The 22,618-nt window shown below is 32.6% G+C and overlaps 1 protein-coding gene across 1 annotated transcript; it reads left to right on the plus strand.

Moving 5' to 3' along the window:
* The first annotated feature begins 1,477 nt into the window (after positions 1-1,477).
* On the plus strand, positions 1,478-2,840 carry LOC129962238 (uncharacterized). The gene is made up of 2 exons (XM_056075979.1): positions 1,478-1,716; positions 2,390-2,840. Exons 1-2 carry the CDS (start codon positions 1,478-1,480, stop codon positions 2,838-2,840), a joined length of 690 nt encoding a protein of 229 aa, XP_055931954.1.
* Positions 2,841-22,618: the final 19,778 nt, after the last annotated feature.

Genomic DNA, 22,618 nt, shown 5'->3' on the forward strand with positions numbered 1-22,618 from the left:
ATCTGGGTTTAGATGGAAATTTCATTTTCCAATAGGAAAACGACCCCAAACAAAATGCTCGTAACGTCCAAATGTTATGTCTTTTTCATTGTAAACAGCAGTTACACACACTACCACAGTACACCGACATCAATGCCATAAAATATTCGTGAGCCATACTCAAAAAAGTGGTTCAAAGACACAAAATTATAAACAAAACCCGTTTAAAACAAGTGTTGCAAGAAGAAAGGGATAAAATATCTTCAGATACCGCCAAAAATTGGTCGAATCAGTACCATGACGTTTAGAGGCCATTATAGGAGCCAAAAGACACAACTTAACAGTGACATTTTGTTTCTATGCGAGATATTGAAAAAGTTTCATTGGTGTACTCTCAATTTTTTGAGGCAAAAATCTGAGTATGTTTACTATTTAATAACCCAGGTTGCACAGCATGTTGCAGAATATTGTACAATATTGTGCGATATTATATCATATTAATCAATATTCGAAGATAGTATACAATATTGTGAATAGCGATCAATGTTATACAATATTTTACAATATTTGTGTGTTACTAGGGAAAAGAGAAATATGGTGGAAAAGGAATGTTATCTAGATTTCTATATGAAATGAAGAGTGAATGCAAATTATATATTGAAAGAACTTTTAATAGATGGAGGTTTTGAGGAATTCTAAGTCTCAAATGCAAAATTCTAAGTGTAAGAAAAACTTTACTCTTACCTGTATTTACGGAAATTTCTAAATCAAAAGAATAGGGGTATTCCAACATGAATTAGTCCACATAAACATCGAAATCATTAATTCAAGTATTCTCTTTTTTTATTTTCTGAACCAGGGCACATGGACAGATAATTATTTACAAAGATTATTTATATATTTTCACGTGCACGAATTCTAACAACAATCTTTCGTTCCATTCTTACCTGCACTTTACCAACAAACTTAAACTTACTTATGTTTCTGTGGAATCATGGGAATGTTGGGACAAGAGTAATTGTTATTTTGGCCACTAGATGGCTGCACCTGTCAAGCTGTTGTCTGCAAATCGGCTGAATCATGTTTGACATGGTCATAATGAAATCGCATAAATTCTATTTCATAAAGTAACAAATGTCACATTTATTTTATTTAAAAGCAAGTAATTATTGTTAATTTTTATAATGATTTTCATAATTTATATTTCAGTTTTTGTATTTTTACTTTTATATCTTTTTAACTGTGATGCAAGGTTAACTGTAAACCAAACGGTGTTTGTAAAAAACGTGGGTTTTTTTGAACCACTTGCAGTCGCTGTACGAGTGTGCGAGGTGTTGGTAGCTGAATAAAGATCCAGTAGATGCTGAGAAAGTTTTGTCGATTTATTTAAACAAATCACGCAACCTAATCAATGAATTAATATTTAATTGAGTGCTAGTAATTGAGCACCTAATAACTGGTGACCCTGGATTAATTTCTACCCCCTGGATAATTCAAAATGCCCGACACAGAAGTTTTGGAAGCAAGCGGCGTGAGCATAAAAATACCTCCGTTTTGGTTTGACAAACCTGAAATATGGTTTTACCAGGTCGAAGCTCAGTTCAAGATTTGCAGGATTACATCGGAAGAGACTATGTTTAGCCATCTCGTCGCCCAATTGGAGCCAAAAGTTCTAGATGATATTTGGGACATTGTGAAAGATCCTTCCCCGAACAAATATACGGCGGCAAAGGAACGGCTATTACAAATACAATACAAACCCCGGAATTCCGGGGATTTTGAACTTCGATACCCGGAAATTCCGGGGATCGTCGTTCAAAAGGAAGTGGGAATAATAATGAATTATTTATTTTGATCTGGGTAATTTTGTTTGCTTTGAAAGCAGAAAACGCAAGGTCAGTGTGTGTGGTGAAAACTCTTCCTTTCTTTCTCCAAAGGCAGTGATAAATGCGTGAAAAGGGGGGAAAAACTTCTTTTTTGTTCTTTCCTTATTGCGAGTTATGACTCATTCCCCCGGTTCTCGGACATTCTCTTCTGGATTCTTTTCGGCAAGTAGGCGCGGCAGAAAAAAAAAGGGAGAGACTTCGTTCGACCAGATGTGCGATCACGTGACCTGGGTTCAAAGGTCTTAATTTTGCAAAATTAATGGTTATTAATTTTGCAAAAAAAGTATTTCATTGAACTTTTATAATTAGGTCATTCAATACTTCATAATTGTAATTTTTCATTTCTCCCCCCCCCACCTTCTCGAAACTCCAAAATGTCGGTTGTAAGTCCGTAAAAGTTTCAGGGGATTTTTTGGGGTCCCACAAACACCCCTGCAAATATTCGTCGAGAGTGAGAATAAAAAAATCAAACGTCTTCTCACAGGACTTGAGTTAGGTGACATGTTGCCAAGTCAACTTCTTAGAAAAATGCGTGCTCTTGCTGGTACGGACGTTTCGGAGAAAGCGTTGCGCACCCTGTGGCTGGATAAGATGCCTGATTCAGTCAAGGGTGTTATCATCGTCAGTGAAGAGAAGCTCGATAAATTAGCTACTATGGCCGACAAGATCGTAGAGATGGCACCGAGAACAACAGATGTTGCAGCGGTGCAGAAGGAGTCACCAGGAGTAGACCAACTCCTGGCTAAAATCGCGGCACTTGAAGGCCAAATTGCCTCAATGAGGTTACAGCAAAAGTCCCGGAACCGTAGCCCTCATCACCATCAGAGGAGTAGAAGTCGCAGCAAATCGAGGCGCCGCTACAACCCACAAGGGAAATTCTGCTTCTACCATTTCAAATTCGGGAAGAAGTGCCTCCCTGGCAAATGTGTACAGCCGTGCAGTTGGGATGAGTCGGGAAACCAGTCCCAGCAGTAGACGCTGCGGCGAGTCCTGCTGCCGAAATTTTAGGCCGCAAATCCCGGTTATTCGTCAGGGATAGAAAAACTGGTTGCCAATTCCTCGTGGATAGTGGAGCTGACGTTTCCATTCTTCCTTGGACTAGAACAAAAGGTGAGTGCCAAGCCTCTAAATATAAATTGTATGCTGCAAATGGCACAGAGATTCTAACATTTGGGGTCAAAATGCTAACACTAGACCTAGGCCTAAGACGCCCATTTCAGTGGCCATTCCTTATTGCCAAAGTTAACCGAGGAATCATAGGTGCTGATTTTCTTCAAAAGTTTCAATTATTGATAGATCTACACAAGAAGAGATTAATTGATGGTGTAACAAACCTTTCAATAAAAGGGGAAGTTGCTACTATTCAAGGAAATTATGATCTCAGCACCGTCAGTAAAACCTCCAAATATTTCAATCTGCTTAATTCATATCCTGATCTAACCAAGCCTAACTTGGTAAACAGAATTGTCAAGCACGGAGTGGAGCACCACATCCTAACAACTGGCCAACCTGTTTATTCAAAGGCAAGACAGCTAGCCCCAGATAAATTGAAGCTGGCGAAGCAGGAATTTCAGTTTATGCTGGACAACGACATTATCAGACCCTCCAAATCTCAATGGGCAAGTCCACTGCATCTAGTAAATAAAAAGGATGGCACATTAAGACCATGTGGTGACTATCGACGCCTAAATGCACAGACAGTGCCAGATCGGTACCCAATACCTAGAATTGAGGACTTCCACTACATTCTAAAAGACAAAATAATTTTTTCAAAGTTAGATTTAGTGAAAGCATATTATCAAATACCCATTGCTGAAAAAGATAAAGAAAAAACTGCCATAACCACACCATTCGGTCTCTATGAGTTCAATGTTATGAGTTTTGGATTGAGGAATGCCCCTCAACCTTCCAACGGTTCATTACTGAAGTACTATTTGGACTGGATTTTGTCTTTCCCTACCTCGATGATGTACTTGTTGCCTCATCTTCGGAAGAAGAACACAAGGAACATCTGAAAGTTGTGTTTGACAGATTCCAGCAATATGGGCTTAGAATTAATATTTCCAAATCAGTGATGGGAGCTGACCAAATAGAATACTTGGGATACCTAATCACTGCAGAAGGTTCTCGTCCATTGCCGGATAAAATTGAAGCCATTACCAAGTACAAACTACCATCAACTATTCATGACCTGCGGACATTTCTTGGTATGGTAAATTTTTATCGAAGATACCTGAAGGATGCAGCAAAGACCCAAGCACCTCTACATGAACTACTGAAGGGGGCGAAAAAGAAAGACCGCAGGAAAGTGCAGTGGACTGATGACACCATAAAGAGTTTTGAAAAATGCAAGACAGATCTTGCTGAAGCTGCTCTTCTATCTTATCCAAAATCTGGACTGCCCTTATCACTTTGTACTGATGCTTCAGATTTTGCAGTAGGCTCAGTACTTCAACAATATGAAAATCAGAGCTGGAAGCCAATAGCTTTCTACTCCAAAAAGCTAAATGATGCTCAAAGAAGGTATAGTACCTACGACAGAGAACTGTTGGGAATATACCTTTCTATAAAACACTTCAAACATCTGTTAGAAGGCAATGATTTCACCATCTACACTGATCACAAGCCTCTGACATTTGCATTTCAACAGAAAAATGAAAAAGCATCCCCAAGACAGCTACGGCAACTACAATACATTTCTGAATTTTCAACCAACATCCAACATATTCAGGGCAAAGATAATGTAGTTGCTGATGCTTTATCTAGAATTGAAACTGTCTCCATCATTGATTATGATGCGATAGCAGAGAAGCAAGTGCACAATAAAGAATTGCAGCAATTAATGCAGGAAAGTCCCTCTTTGCAATTTAAGCCCTCGACTTTACCATCAGGAAAGATACTCTGGTGTGATACCTCCACTTCAAATATAAGACCTTACATTCCAGAGGAATTTCGGATGCAGATGTTTCAACAACTACATGGTTTATCTCATCCTGGAGTTAAAAATACTATCAAACAGATGACAGAAAAATTCATTTGGCCAGGCATGAAGAAGCAAGTAGGAGAATGGGCAAAGACATGCATCAGATGCCAGAAATGTAAAGTCAACAGACATACCAGGTCTAAATTTGGAGAATACCAAGCTCCAGATTCAAGATTTAGTGTGGTACACATAGATCTGATTGGCCCACTACCACCTTCAGAAGGTATGGAATACTGCCTGACTTGCATTGACCGGTATTCTTCGTGGATAGAAACAATCCCCTTACCCGACATAACTGCTGAAATAGTTAGTAAGGCTTTCTACAACAACTGGATTAGTAGGTTTGGTGTCCCTGCTCAAATTATAACAGATCAAGGAAGACAATTTGAATCTCAATTATTCAGATGTCTTGCTGCTATATGTGGTGCTAAAGTATCGCATACTACCTCATACCACCCCCAATGTAATGGTAAAATAGAGAGACAGCATAGGACCCTGAAAGGTGCTATAAAAGCACATAACAATATAAGGTGGACTGAATCTCTTCCAACAGTATTACTTGGTTTGAGAGCTGCCATCAGATCTGACACAAACCATTCAATTGCCCAAATGGTGTATGGTTCTAACATCAAGTTGCCAGGAGAATTCTTCGACTCACCTACCATCAAAATGGACCAAGAAACCTTTGTCTCACAGTTACAGAGGTATATGGATCATCTGAAACCAGTACCATCAAGTAGTGTGAAGCACCAAAGAATATTTGTGCCTCAAGATCTCAAATCTTGCTCTCATGTCTTTGTTAGAATAGACAGAGTGAAAAAAGTCCTCGAACCACCTTATCAAGGACCATATAGAGTAGTTGAACGCTCTGACAAATTTTTCACTTTGTCAATGAAAGAGAAAAATGTAAATATCTCAATTGACCGTCTAAAACCTGCCTATTTGTTGGTCACGGACAAAGATGACAAGCCGACACAAGCTAAACAAACAGATGGGAATTCAGATCATAGAGACTCCCACCTTCCATCTGATACTCAAACAACTTCCAGATGTGGACGAAAAATAAAACAACCAGTAAGGTTTAGAGATTAAAGATTTTATATGTATGTGCCTTTTGCTCAATTATATTCTGTATTAAAAATCATTAAGTGTTTAATTATGTTGTGAATATATAAATACATGAATAATTTCACCACATATATTGCTTACCTTTTAAATTTTGCCAATATAATATAATTTTGCATAATATAGTTAGTTCTTGCTCTTATTCATTCTATTGAATGTAGTGTTAAGACATACTGAGTATTGCATTATATTGTATAGACAAGCAAATCAAATATTGCACTTAAAGAAGTTTGGGTATTCAGGTATATATATTTATGTATATATATGTGTGTGTGTGTGTATGTATTTACAATGATTCTTTTCCTTACTATGCTACCTGTAACATTTGTTTCATTTCTTGTAAACAATTTTTTCATTATAGTACATGAATATGTATTTTTGATAGTTTGAATTTTATTGTATTGTTTTACATCAGTATACCCATTTTCATGATTTGTCCTGTATCAACATATACATTACCTCATATATTAAGTGTATCTTCATAACATTCTTTGTCACAAATCATTCTTATATATTTCTGCAACTAGGAAGTATCTTTTATTGTGTGGTTTGACATTCAATTATTAGCATCAGATATTAAAAACATTCATCCAATTTTATTACATGAATATATTGCTGTTATGAATTATAGATTTCATCACATTACTGTTTACAAAATTTCTTGTGTTCCTTATTTCATGTCATTGAAAGCATAACACATTGACTATGTAAATATAAGCTAGAAAATGTTATATGTATGAATTTGTGGTATATTGTGTAGTATAATATTTTGGTTGTAGATAGAGATAGATATTTTTTTTTTTTTCAGCATCATCAAAATTAATGGATATCTTGAAAATTCCTTGTGTGTTAGAAATTCTCTGGTATGAGAATATGATTCAGTAATGTCATTTTATATGAAAGTTCTTAAATATATGTAGGAAATTTTGATTTAATCCTTATTACTAAATTTATCATATCTTATTTATGGAATTTATCATTTTAAGACATATTATTATGGTTAATATGAAATATCTGAGTTAGCATTGAATTTTGTATGTATTTATGTCAAACTTCTCCTACCATGGTATCTGATTATCGTAACTCAGTTACTGGTGAGGGAGTGATGTTGGGACAAGAGTAATTGTTATTTTGGCCACTAGATGGCTGCACCTGTCAAGCTGTTGTCTGCAAATCGGCTGAATCATGTTTGACATGGTCATAATGAAATCGCATAAATTCTATTTCATAAAGTAACAAATGTCACATTTATTTTATTTAAAAGCAAGTAATTATTGTTAATTTTTATAATGATTTTCATAATTTATATTTCAGTTTTTGTATTTTTACTTTTATATCTTTTTAACTGTGATGCAAGGTTAACTGTAAACCAAACGGTGTTTGTAAAAAACGTGGGTTTTTTTGAACCACTTGCAGTCGCTGTACGAGTGTGCGAGGTGTTGGTAGCTGAATAAAGATCCAGTAGATGCTGAGAAAGTTTTGTCGATTTATTTAAACAAATCACGCAACCTAATCAATGAATTAATATTTAATTGAGTGCTAGTAATTGAGCACCTAATAGGAATTTTCCTGATGTCAACAGTGTGCGCATGCGCATAAGGGTTACTTCATATTAGGATTAAGCCAGGAATCCCAACATCCTTAAACCTTTGAGTTTTAATTACAGGAAACTCAAACACAATCCTCAAATTAATATGAAAAAAAAATTTCAAAATTTTCGAACACTAACTGACAAATATCAAAATAATTGAATTAACAAAATGCTTACACTACCAAATATAAATCAAGAAAATACTCCAATTATCAAAATTTATCAAAGTCCGAAAAGTATTTCAAATAATAAAATATATCAAATTATCACTCAACTATTAAAATATAATCTAGGTTACAAACTTATACCTTAGTGCTCAATTTTCAATTAAAGTTCCTAAGATATGAAGTAAATGATAAGAAGTTCAAAAGATAAGAGTTCTCGCAAGAAAGAAAAGTTTAGTTCTCTTAATTATATGAGTCTCTTTACCTTTTTTACCTAGAGGTTGTTTCACCAGGCTCAGATTTGTCTAGAGAATCACTTTCAGTTGCACTGGAATCATCACATGTAGAGATGCATAATCCACGATTTTTTGAATAAGAAATAATTTTGCTATTGTTATTTTTAAATATTTGTTTCAAATATCTGTTATTTCAATCATATTATTAATTAAAAATTATTAATTAGTATTAAATATAAAATTTATTAATTGTAATTAATACTTCATTTACTAATTTAAATAACGTGTGATTGAATTAATTTATATATTTCAGCTTACTTCTTAAATTTGATTTTTTTCAAAACTATTTATTTAATTTCTTTATTGGAGTAAACCATTTTCTGAAAAATATGAATTAAAAATATGTGTCATTCCTTTAAAATATTTACTTTAGTTCTATATTCTACTAATAGATGGCGCAAGTAGTAAACAGAATATATGCAGTCATGACACAAGCAACTAAAAATGATCTTTATGGAACAGTGCATCATCAAATGCGAATATCGGAGAGTCAAGATCACTCCTATGAAGTGGAGCGGTGACTTCTCACTTTCCAGCGAAGTCACCGCACCGATAAATTCAGTGGTATGTAATTCAATGATACGATAATTCCAAGAATAACCGGTTAGTTCCTTTTTCAGCCCATTCACAGATCGTTCGATTGTTATCGTGATCCAAGACCTGTAATCGAAATATCACCAGCAAGATCGTATCAAGGATTTGAATCACACCCCTCTTTGAAAAATATTGATCACTAGTATTTGTGACTTTTTGATATTGGTTACGTAATAACCGCTCGTAAAATATTCGTCATCCTTAATCAAAGGTAGATTTTATCGATAGTTCGTACTTTGGGAAAAGTTCCTTATCGTGTTCACAAACTTCCAAAGGATGCAGTATCAACGTTGGACGTAGGATTTCTCCAATTTTGGTTTTCAATTTCATAAGTCTGATGTTTCCGTTTGGCGATGTGAAGACTTCGATGACTTTACCCAAAGGCCAGTCCCTTCTTTTCATATTGTCACTGGATATCAGAACAATGTCCCAGATCTTGATACATAGCGAGCGTCTTACCTTTCTTTCAAATTGTCTGAACTATTCCAAATATTCAGAGCAAAAGAGTTTTCTTAGATTGTATCGTAATCTTTGGCGATAAGCAAATCTTTTATCTAGAGATTTATTATCGAGGAGATGTAGATCAGATATTCTTACCTCTCTGACTTCTTGTAAGAATGTACTGGGAGTAAGAGGTTCTAGGTAACTTGAATCATCACTTACATAAGTTAGAGGTCGTTCATTGATGACACTTTCACAGTCACATAAGACAGTCCTCAATTCCTCAAAATTTATAGAGGTTTGCCCAAGAACTTTACGAAGTATTCATTTGACAATATTGATTAAACATTCTCAAAAGCGACCCCATCTGGATGCAGACGGAGGAATGATCTTCCAGTCAATTTTGTTCATACTTCTGCATTTGGTTACTGTCTCCCAATTAATTCTTTTGAGGAGATTAATTTCTCCAACCAAGTTTGTACCATTGGCCGAATAGACGACAGCTGGTCTACTTCAACGAGCCAGGTATCTGCAGAATGATTGCCTTGCTCTAATTTGTATCAATTGACAGTCGTTCGAATTGGCATTTTCACTCCTCAAGAGTATATACATAGCATACGCTTTCTTAGAAGCAATGTTATAGAGCTATTTCTTTCATTTTTGTCTAGACATGTAGGAATAGAAATGTCATTTAAAAAGTTGAGTTGTTCTTTCCACTTTGCAAATTTCTTGACCATCCAAGATGGCATATGGGTATCCCAGGATAATTTTAACTTCCAGCATTCTTGTAGTAGCAATTTTGTTATCAATATTGATGGACAGGTAAATCAAATGGGATCAAAAAATTTGTGAACAGTCGACAAAATAATCCGTTTTGTTACTGATTGATCTTCTGGTTGATCTTTTGTTATTTTCTTGATCTTTATTCGTTATATTCTGTTGATCTTATTTTTTAATTTTCCATTTTAAACTTAAAACAGGGACGATTTTTGTTTTTATTAGGTTAGATTCATTTTCTTCAAAGGGAGCATACTTCCACCCTCGTAAATTAAACTTTGCAGGACAAAGAATTGCTTGTGATTCATGAATTCTTCAATTTATCTTCATTTTCATTTCTATGAACACAGTTATCCACATAAAAAAGCCTTCAAAGATTTTTGAGACATTTCATTGTGAAGCCCGCCGAATAAAAATAAAACGTAACGGTCAACTAATTCCAACGAAGCCCATAATTTTAACTTTTGGTACTCCTCAGCTTCGGAAGACTATTCTTGCTGGTTATGCACGATATAAGATTCGCCCTTATATACCTACTCCTTTACGATGTTTTGTCAGAGGTTCGACCATTCGAAAAACGCTTGCTGAAGTAAATAGACTTGTTCCCATTGTACCTCTGTCGGACACTCCAGCGCAGAATGCCACGCAGACCAAATGTGTTAATTGTGTTAGACCGCACACCTCAGATTCCAAGGAGTGCAACAAGTCGAAAATGGGAAAGAAAATTCAAAATAACTAAAAATTTATCATACTTTGAGGCAAGGAAACTTGTGTATCCCCAACTATTTAATACATCAGTTTCGTTACCATACTCACAAGCAGTCAAAAATACATTTTCTGCTTGTACCCAGATAGATGAAAAACCAACCAGAATTGTTTGTAATTCACTTACAAAGTTACAACCCATTAACACCCCATAAATCACAGCTTACCGTTGTTCCCTCGGCAACTTTTTTTCCTTCTATCACCTCAACTGGAACACGTGTTTCCCAATCAGATGCAAATTCCTATATTACCATTATCACTACAGCTCTCCAAAACCCTCCATCACGATCTTCATAGCCTCTTAAGAAAAAGGCAAATCAAAAAGAGCACTAAAAAGGAAAGTAATGTGAAATCGTCATGTCCAATTAGCGCCTAATCTTTTAATACTCTTTCAGCGATGAATGATATTCGGAATCCGATACTGGAAGCGATATGAGCATTTTGAGTGTTTCAGAAAGTGACGACATTCTCGATTATAATATAACTGAATCACTTGAGGATCCAGCTGATGAAAATACGTCCTCGAAAAAATCAGGAGTCACTTATCCCTAGTCTTCAAAATTCAAACAGGGAACTAATATTTCTTCAAAAGGAAAGAAACTTTTGCCGGATATGTTAAATGGTTAGTCACATACTATTACAGCATCAAAATATAAAGTTTTCCTTTGTTCCGTTCCTAATCTGTTTTGCTTTGTTTAGTTGCTCTGAAATTTTTTGGCTTTGTCTAAATTATTTTACTCTAGTTTTTATCTAGAAATTATAGATTATACATTTCATGCTTTTTTTCATATTTGTGTGAGTTTTTATTGCTACATATTTCTTTTTATAAATTCGGTTTTAAATAATTTTTTGCTCCTCCTTATAAGTATTTATACACTCATCATATTCCAGCTCTAAAAGTCTAAATTTACGATTTGTATAATCGGCGGATCTTTTCATTAGTTTCATTTCTCTGTAATTTCATTTTTGTTTCCAAAAATTCCACATTAAAATTTTTTTTGCGTGCACATTTCAGTGTTTTGCAAAATAGCTAAAATCTTTGTATCTAAATCGATGAATTCTTTATACTTTAGTTCTAAAAAACTATGTCCTTCTAAAAAACTTCCCTTAGAAGTTCTTTTGACACCCATTTCTGATAATTCCTAACTTTTAATTCTAAATACCTCGAATTCTATACATATTTACGTAAATTCCGGCAGGAATGTCAGATTTTGGGATTTCTAAGCCTCAAATTAAAAATTCTAAATGTCTTTACTCTTACCTGTCTGTGGAATTTCTAAATAAAAAGAATTGGGGCATTCCAATTTGAATTAGTCCACATAAAAATTGAAATCATTAATCTAAGTATTCTCTTTTTTTATCATCTTTTTTTAATTTATGTAAGAGAACAAAGGCACGGATAATTATTTACAAAAATTATCTATATATTTTCACGTGTATGAATTCTTACAACCATCTTTCGTTCCATAATTACACAAACTTAAACAACAAACAAATTTACTCCTGTTTTTGTGGGATTGTGGGACATTTTTTTTAACTTTACCAGTGTGCGCATTCGCATAAGGATTACATCATCATATTATGGTTAAGCCAGGAATTCCAGCAGAGTTGTTGAATTTAATAATTCTGCGATTCAACAAATAATTAATGAAGAAGGTCTGAGCCATCGAACATCAATATCTTAACTCCAGAATATAATGGTGTGATAGAGAATATGATCCTATCTCTATGCTAAAGACTTCCCTGAGAAATTGTTATCTGAAGCTGTAAACTCTGCTGAATATATTCCAAACAAAGCAGATCCTACACCAAAAGCAGAAAAGACTCCTTATTTAATTTAGATCCATTACTGTTGATTATTTCGGAATTTTTGGTACTGATTGATCATTTTTAAACAGAGAAGAAGGAAACTCCATAAAAAGGTCTACTTTATTGGTTAATGTGGTGAAAAAAATTGGCTTTCATATTTAGATATCGAAAAGTAATGTTGTTTTCTTATTGAAAGACATTGTTTTCAAAAATGAGATCATTCAAGTGAGAGGGAAATAAGAACGAGAATTAATCAAGGTAACTGAATTTATAGAAATATTAAAATAAAAGAAAAATATCCAGTTTTGTTTTTCAAGAAGTTTTATTTTAATTCTGAGGAATAAAAGTAAAAAAAAGTACTTTTTATTAAATTTAGCTAATTTATTCCACAATTTTGCACCCCCCCTTGGTAATTTCGCCCAGGGTACTTGCCCTGCTGCCTCCACCCTAGTTACGCCACGGAAGGAAAGAAACACAGATGAGGAATACAGATGATCTAGATCACTTGTGCCTGAAATTTATTATATATAACTTGCGAAACAGATCGCAGTTGCTGAAACACTCAGAAATTGAATGGATTTGTTATGCTAGCAATAGAAAATAATTGATATCAGGCAGCAATAATTGATATAGCTGAAATATATCAGGCAGTAATTGATTCTTCCAGTAGGAATGAATTGAAAGATGACATACAGAAAGAATTGAATTTATTGAAGATGTTTTCACTAGGAAATGAATATTAGATTTGTTGCAGCTAGTCAAGTATATAAAGAAGCAGTCTGGTAGTATACACTGTTTGTGAAAATCCATCATTTACAGAGCCTTTCTGTGCTACAAGTTGTCAATCAAGGTGCAATTCGATTAACTCTTTTGAGTAGGTGAGTTAAAAAAGTATCCCGCCTTTTACTTAGCTTTTTATGCATAGTGGAGCATATTTCAACCCACCTCGAAAAATTGAAGTTATTCATAGTCATACAAATTAATATTTTATTTATAATTTTTCCTTCAGTTTGAAATGCTATGCAATAACTGTAAAGGCGTAAATAAGTGAAAAAAACTGTATAAATCATAAATTGATGAGTGAATGAATTTAGGGTTGTCCGACATTCTCAATGTCGACCAACATAGTGTAGATATCGTAACAATTACGGATTGCAATATCGGTATACCGGGATACCGAATACCGGTATTTTGAGCCATTTGTGCAATTTTGTAATACCGGTATTCACAAGTTTAAATACCGGTTTTTCGGTATTTACTAGAAATTTTTTAAATTGTCTCCACTATATGTTCAGGGATCGCCAACATAGCAAAATAGTACCCCTTTTTTGTTTTTATGTCTCCCTAACGGGTGAAATTAGCTAATTAATGGCTTAATTAATTGCTTAAATCTATATTAGCGAAAAATGGATTATCCATTATTGTATCCATAACGACTAATGGAGCAACAGTTATGAAAAAAGTTGGAAAGTTGATTAGTGCAAATCAGCAATTGTGCTATGCTCATGGAATTGAATTAGGAGTAATAAATGTATTATACAAAAAATAAATAAATAAAGAAAGAAAGAAAGAAAGAAAGAACAGAAGAATCCAAATACTGTGGATATAGAAACTTTGGATTCCGACATTGATGAGAGTAAGAGTGAGAGTGATATTGACAATGAAGATAATGGCAGTGTAATTGTTGAAGATATTGCTAATCAGGATAAAATATTAACCCATCAAGAATTGCTTCCTATAATTTATAAAGTTCGAAAATTTGTTAAGATATTTAAACATTCCTCTACAAAAAATGCCATATTACAAAAATATACACTAACTGAAAATAAAACAGAATATATGTTAATAATAGATTCTAAGACACGTTGGAACAGTTTAAGCCTAATGATGGGACGATTTTTGAAATTTAGAAATCCAATCAAATCTTAAACCTGTAAAATAATTTTTCAGATAGTGAATTCGACTTAATATCCAGAACTATATCAGTTCTACTTCCAATAAAACTGACTATAGAGGCATTATGTCGGAAAGATTTTAATTTATTAACAGCTAATGCAACAATAAATTTCATGTTACAGTCATATAAAGAACAGCACACATCACTATCTGAAGAATTATATATTACATTGAAAAATCGCACAGAAGAAAGGCATACCGAAATAGAAAATGTCTTATGGTATTTACATAATTATAATGATTTTAAAAATGAAAATGAAAAAGAAGAAAAGAAAATAATCAATTCAAATCTGATTAAGTTTATAGTAAACTTTTTAAAAATTTTTTACCCACAAATCTATCTACATTCAGAAGAATTCGGTTCAGTTACCGAAGATTATGATGACACTAATGTCGATAGTGAAAAGGAATTGTTTCTTGAACAAAAATTAGAATTAGCGATAAATAAAAAAAAATTCAACGAAGAAAAATACAATTCAGAAATCAGCTATATCCAAAACCATCCGACGAGAAATCGATTTATTTGAGGATGAGGGATTTAGAGGTAAATACTTGGAAAAAGTATATCGCGTATTTCTAACAGTATCACTAACTAGCGCAGATGCCGAAAGAGCGTTTTCGGCAATTTTTACACAAAATTACTTTTTAGGCTTAATGACAGTACAATTAATGCATTATGTTTTTGAAGATCACATTTCAAAAATTTCTAATACTACCACAGAGTGAATAGTGATATTTACACTTTTTTTGTGAAGTAAATAAATAAGTTGTTCCTTTACTTTTCTGTGATTCTTAATATACTATTATAATTTATAAGTTATATATTATTTTTTGTGATATTTACACTCTCTTTTAAAACTGGCAAATAAAACAAAGAAACACCTGTGTTTTCTTTCTTTTTCTAAAATTTCTACTACCGGTATCAAGATCTAAAAAATATCGAATACCGGTATTGAAATTTTGGTCCGGTATTGCAATCCCTAGTAACAATGCTTTTGGGTATTTTGTGATAATAGGGATACAAATTCAAGAACAATTAAATATATAGATCATTATTCAGAATATTCTAGAACATAATAGAACTTACCAAAGAGTTTTGAAAAATGCCACACCATATAAAATTCTTTCTAATGATGAGCCTACTTGTGTGTAGAAAGGAATTTTTTGCTTGACAACTGGTGTTGCCATCTCGATTGAATTGTCGCATGTTTGTCTAAATTATATTTTTGATAAAAAAAATTTCGATTCCATCTGAACTAGTGCCCATTTGTATGACTCAGATTACAATATGATTGTCTGTGTCTATGGAATTCATGTCATGGAATCTGTCATGTCTGTGTCATGGATTTTGGTTCGCTTATAAACAGACACACATTTACTACATGACAAAATTCTGAGAATATTAGGCTTTGAAATACAGATAAAAGAACTATTTTAATGCGTTTAAAAAAAGCCGCGATAAGAAAGATTTATTGTGCAGACATGACACCTTGTATTAAATACATATTGTTCTGTAAGTTTTTTTTTTGTCGTGGTCGACCGCTAAAGGATTTTTGCTATTGATTTAAGCTAAAGGATGTTTGCATTTGAGATTTAGAATTTGGGATTATTTCCCAAATGTGATATCCCGTCCATAAAAATAGCGTGCACCGCTGTTATAATCGAGATTGAAAAATTTGGCATAGTTGGCTCCGCACGAAAACGCTTAATTAACAAATGAAGAGGTAAGTAATTAAAATATTTACTAGAGAAAAGATTTCTCATGATTAATATGCTTATAAGATTTTATTGCTTGAATTGTTTTTAATGATATCGGATTGAAATTTCATTATTCTGATATTTCAAAGGCCAGAGTACTTTGTCACTTTGAAAGAATTATGATGAATTTTTGAAAGAATAACAAAAATTATATTTATAGGATATAATAATTTTTCTAATAAATTCATGCAATTCTATTTTGTTAAACCAATTCAACAAATCTTTTGAGTGATTATTAAATTAACAGAAAAATTTCTGATTATGTTGAATTATAAAATTATGTTATACCTATTCATTACATTTCATAAAACTTGTGACGTATTATACAAAAAAGTCGTATTTGGCTTGAATTTCCTCAAGCAACTCTATTGATAAGAAAAATGTACCTAATTTTTTCCGAGTGTTTGCTTAGTTATCCTCTTATATGATGGACAATTGGATTCAAAGTAAACCAATTCAGCAATAATGTTATTCGGAAGTTAAAAATGTATCTCTAGAATGATTTTTGAAATTTTAATTAAAATTTTAACCAAAAAAAACTATGTTTTTCAGTAAATAAATTTTAAAAAAAATAATCGCTCAAAAGTACATTTTACATCTTTTTAAAATAGAAAAATTATCAATTAACTTCAATTGTCTTGCAATTTTATTACCTACTTAAATGTTTTCTTAAATTTATTTTTAAACGGACTATTGCTGGCATTGTTTGAGATTTAAGTCCTTTTATGTAATATGTTTAACATAAAAATATGCTTTGCATATAATATATAGAACCCTTTCATCTCCTGCTTTTAATTAAAATTAGATTATCAATTGAATCAGACAAATTTTAAAAAACACAGATAGTTAATTTTCTCTATAAGTTTTTAATATTTGTTGATTTAGTATTGAAAATTTTGTTGACAAATGCTGAAGCAAGAGAAAGACTGTTGTCTTGAGAATTTGTTTCCATTAAAACAAAACAAAAATTTAAAAAAAAAATAGCGGTAGAGTAGTTCAAAGCATAAAAAAATTTAAAATCTTATTATTAATTAAAAACTGACTGTATTCTTTTTCATGTCCTATATGATAAATGTGCAAAATTTGTCGAATAAAGTCAAGTTGTTGTAGAGAAGATATGGAACATACATACATAGCTGCAATGAATTAAAATAGGACTTTCAACAATATTTCCATTGTTTTAACGGTATTCAAACAATTTTGTTTCCAAAAATATATCGTCACATGTTTTTCTTTTCTTTTCTAAAAACTATAGCACAGAAATAATGCTATTTATAAAATTTTCACACAATTATTTAAAAACAAAACACCTTTTTATTGAAATTTGATATTATTTTCTTTAATTTTGAAGCTATTGTAGTTAAGGGTTAGCATCAAAATTCTGTAACATTAAAATTATAATAGTTAGTATATTTCTAAACAGTGTGAAACAACAGAGTCAGTGTGAATTTTTCGAATTAGGTGATTCCTACTACCGTAGTAATATGGATAATGTGTGTGCGTTGATGCTTTACAGGCCAAATCATCTGATCTAAACCTAAGAAATGCGGCAAATATAAATTTTGGATGATGGAGATTTACATCTCAGAGCGATTTGTTTTGAAAGAGAAATTACACTGCTTTTTCACGATTTCTTATAAAAATATTTCCCGTGCAAAAATAATTTTACGCCATTTTAAAATTCAAAAATTAGCTTTCCAATGATATCAGTTAAGTTACTTGCTTCAAAATTCTTTAGTTATCCATTCTTCAGTCAAAATTCATTTAAAGAGGCTTTTAAATATATTTTATAACAATGTTTTCATCGTTGTAAATGAAAACAAAAACGCTTTCATTGTTGCAACTAATATTTCACCCTAGTTTCCATTGTTGGCTATTAGACGTATTTTTCAAAATTAAGTTCAGTTTTAAAACTGGCTTTCAATAAAATTTTTAAAGTCTATGTCAACTGTAACAATGTTTGATTTCAGAACTAATCCATGGTGGATTAAAAAAATTCGATCATTTTTAAACAATTTTTATATTATCGCTCTTTTATCTTGACATTTGCAATCTTATTAAAATGAGCTAATTTTTTTTACTGAATCACATAATTTATGATTAATCTTGAGATATAATACAAAAATAATGAAATATATTCTATAATACATCCAAAACCTGAATTATGAATTATTCTTTTTCTGTCCTTGTGTTTTTTACGAATGTGCATCAATTCAGTAAACACATCACAGGTTTAACTGAAGTTTAATAATTTTTCTTTCAAAACTTAAATTAAAATGAATAGAAGATGAAAGAGGCATACAGCACAATCAACATAACTGCCTAAGGGTTCTTAAACAGAACGAATAATATGGCTGTCAAATCTTTTACGAATATTTTGCTTTCGAAATCCAAAAATACATCCAATCCAGCAACTGTATAAGGCTGCTTAAACAGTACGTATAATATGGCTGTAAAATCTTTTACAAATATTTTGCTTAGGAAATCAAAAAGACTAAGCTCTCTACAAAAGTTTCAATTAACCATACCTAACCAATAATTCTGGAGAATCAGCTAATAGCTAAAGGAGCATATAAATGAAGTATTTTACCATTTTAGCATATTGTTACAAAATTTTTCTTCTATTACAAATACCGCATACCGCATGAAATACAATACTTAATGACGCAGCGCATTTAATCTCTAATAGTTCAGCAGCTTGCTTGCTGTCTGATCCTCTCAGACCTCTACGTGTCGGCGACTCCGACTCTCACCACACACCGCCTCTTTTTACGATCCACACGACGACTTCTTCTCGAGCTTCAGAGGTCTGTCTTTTATAGCTCCGGGAGGCGGGGCTAGAATCTTCTGAACAATCAGGGCGTACCTGGCTGTATCTTGGGTCTTAGTGGATGGATCGTGAAAGTTCTCGAACTTTCCAGTAGTATCCATTTAGTCGCCAAACTCGCCAAATTCATCGCCAACTCGCCAAACGATCGCCACATTTGTCGCCAAGCTCCGAGGTTATTGACGCGGCATCCACTCAACATGCACAGGACAGATCGTACAATTGTCTTTCTTACGATGACACTATTCGGGCCGGGTAGCAAAATTACAGATTTGTAACAATATAAACAAAGTATTTTTACAAATTATCTGTGACTGTGTTGAAACGGCGTATGAAACAAGAAACGTACAAACATTGCTTTAGTGTATATAATTATGAAATAGAATAGTTCGCTTATAAATCTGAACAAATGACATATTGCTTATTTCTTGAATTAAGCATAATGCGCATAGATTCTGAAGCTGTTCAATTTCGGAATTCTAAATACATCCCAGCACAAAATTTATACAATAATAATAGCTTGTACCGAGAGAACTAAATTTCAGTAATATTAAAGCGAAACTCCTCAAGCTTTTCTGTAGATTATTGAACTTGACTAAGATAAATATTCGTGTTTCTGTAAATGTCCAGATGTCATGTCCCAAATGCTACTCAAATGTTTAGCAACATTTGAGATGTCATTAAATATATAATATTTACAAGCTGTTTCAAATAAAATTTATAATTTACTCAGATACAATATTTTAAGGAAACTATGCACAATTTTCAATGACAGTATGTCTGGAGACTTGGTAGTTTAGCCATTGCCAGTGTGCTTATTGGTAAACAACACATGGCTGTTTCGAGAACTGACTGCTGCCGACAGTACGTATACATGACATTGATAGCAAACTTGGATGACCCGTGAGAGAGCAAAGAACCATCCATAGATAGTACACATACACAATCATCCAGAGACATACGTCATATATTCATATAAAACGCAGCAAATATATGATGACTAACAAGGCTAAATGACTAATAACTTTACTTTCCTACATTTATGAAACTAAACATATGAATGAACATTTAGAGCGATTGTATTTAATTTCCCAGTTAATTTGATTTCCAAGTCTGTAACATGCCTATATTCTATATTCATGTCTTCATATAATCAAGTCATACAATCAAAAAGCATTTGTATACAATATTATGTTTCCTCTAAATCATGTAAAAATGATCTGATTTGCATTTATCAGTGAATGGAAGCACTACTTTTTTTGCATGTTTTTTTTTGTGTAAAATAAAGTAGTGCATCTCTTCATGACTATTTACGAGCAGGTAAGTACTCGCGATAGGAATAATATATTCTGATAACGAAATGCAGGAATGAAACGCAAAAGAATAAAAATCAGTTAATTCTCTCTCACTCTCTCTTTATCGGTAAGATATTAGTTATGATTATGACGCTAAAATTAAGATTTCTTTTAAACAAAATATTATATTATATATATATTAGATTTTTTTTTTACTCACATAAACTGTCCCATTTTGGTTCTTTCTGCGTAAAAACAATACAAGCTGAAAAACAGTTAAAATAAAAATAAATAAAACCCTCAATGAGCTTGAATATTTCTTTGGGAGAAAGAATAAAAATTCTAAAAATAGTTACTATAAATATGGATTAACGTGAATATAAGGTCAATAAATTTTAACATGAATATTATAACTTTATGGGTGATTTAAAAGTATCACACACACACACACACACAAAAAAAAAAATACTATTATTGACATAAAAAGAATATTTAAATTTTACATATCTGAATATAGAAATGGTCCCTTAACAGAATCTATCGAATTTCTCCCGATGTAATCATGGTATATAAACCAAAATTTGTACTCCAGGTAATTTTTCCCATAGGGAATATATTCATGAGATCAAAAATGGCTGCCATTGCAAATTTCAAAATTTGCACAATTTTAAATATATAGACAATCACTTATGAAAAAGTTAGGGGCAGCAACTTTTAGTACTCCTTACTCTCTTTAAAATGGCATCTTTTTAGTTTTCGCATAGGATGATTGATAATGGAATAAATTCCGTGACTGTACATTTGGTTAAAAATTTGCTCAGAATCAACACTTTGGATGTTTAAAATGTGTACGAAATTTCATTTATTCGAATTTTTGTGCTATTCAGTTATTGCTTTTACATGCATAAAAAAAAATAGAGATCTATAAATGACTAACCCCTGAACAGATGCCGTACAAAATTTAATCAGGATCTACGGTATAAATGCTAAATTTGTGAACAAAAATTTGAATAGGGCCGGGATAGACTAGTTGGTAGAGCGTTGGATTCGCGTCCCTTGGGTTGCAAGTTCGAACCCCGCCGGCTGAAGATTCCCCGCGTGTGTGGTGGCTGGCGCGCGTATAAATCTGTCGTGGTCACAAAGTCCTCCATATCGAGAGTAATACCACTGGGGTTACTGGATCAGGGGTAATCGTTCTCTGATTCAGGTCTAAATTATGATCTGTGCATGAGGGAATGAAATGCATGAATGAAGTCCGCCTCGTAGAAAGGATTGTGAAGTGTGTGTAGCTAAGTCGTACTCTTGGCCCTAGATGGCGCTACTGAAAAAAACAAGGGACGTACCCTTGGCTTAAAACCGCAAATGACTTCTTAAAGTCAGTGGGCCTGTCTATGACAAGTGCCATTAGAAACAACTACAACACAAAATTTTGTCTATATCACTGCATTTTGAAGCTATTAGTTCACTTGTATTCAGAGAGACATATTTCCTCTAAACAGTTTTTTTGTTGAAAAATTGACAGAAATTTACAAATTTATATCGTATTCATAGAGAGTCGTAATTACATTATTGTATTTTTTTCACACTCATCTGTAACGTAAAGATTCATCAAAATTCATTTCGATTTTTATGACAATTATAACTTTTTCGCTTTATATAGAAACAATTGAAAACATTCTATACGACTTACGCGATTTAAAAATTTTCCTTTTCACCGTAGAATTCTATATTTATTTATTGTTTTATTTTTTGTGTATGTTGGATTTGTAGAATATTAAAAACATATGCCAATTTATAGCTTAATCCTTTTAAGGTGAAAAGCAAAATAAAAAATCCAATATAGAAATATTAGAGAGGAAAATTATGAATAAATAATTAAACGCTTTCCTTAATTCATTTCTCATATTCTTTATATAAATGCTACTCTAACATTTAATCAAAACAGAATCACAATCATTTTTAATCATAATAAAACAAATTGTATTCTTTCATGGAGTCATTTTGAAAAACAATTTTTGAAATTAAATTTTCAAATAAACACTTAACTTAAAATGGCTATATTCTGTTCTTTTTTAGAATGTCTCCTGTTAATGGACATGCAAAAGCCTGTAATAAAAATCAGGAAGACCAATTGAACTCAAAGCGTTATGAAATTAAGATAGTTTGGACCCTACTAATTTATATGGTCTTTTTCCATATAACAGCTTTATACGGTATATATTTGTGCTTTACATCAACTTGTTGGAAAACTATAATGTTTGGTAAGTTATTTATAGGAATATCAGCTTACTATTATAATTAATACAAAATGTTGCTTTTATTGAATAAGAGGTTTGTGGGTAATTTAAACTGTACGAGTTGGGTCGCCGAAT

The sequence above is a fragment of the Argiope bruennichi genome, chromosome 2 (genome assembly GCF_947563725.1).
Source record: "Argiope bruennichi chromosome 2, qqArgBrue1.1, whole genome shotgun sequence".
NCBI lineage: Eukaryota > Metazoa > Arthropoda > Arachnida > Araneae > Araneidae > Argiope > Argiope bruennichi.

What these genes read in the sequence shown, in the direction of transcription:
- LOC129962238 (XM_056075979.1), top strand. Translation starts at nt 1,478, where the DNA reads ATGCCCGACACAGAAGTTTTGGAAGCAAGCGGCGTGAGCATAAAAATA. An exon ending in TATACGGCGGCAAAGGAACG is followed by an intron (nt 1,717 to 2,389) that starts GCTATTACAAAT and finishes TCAACTTCTTAG; the next exon opens with AAAAATGCGTGCTCTTGCTG.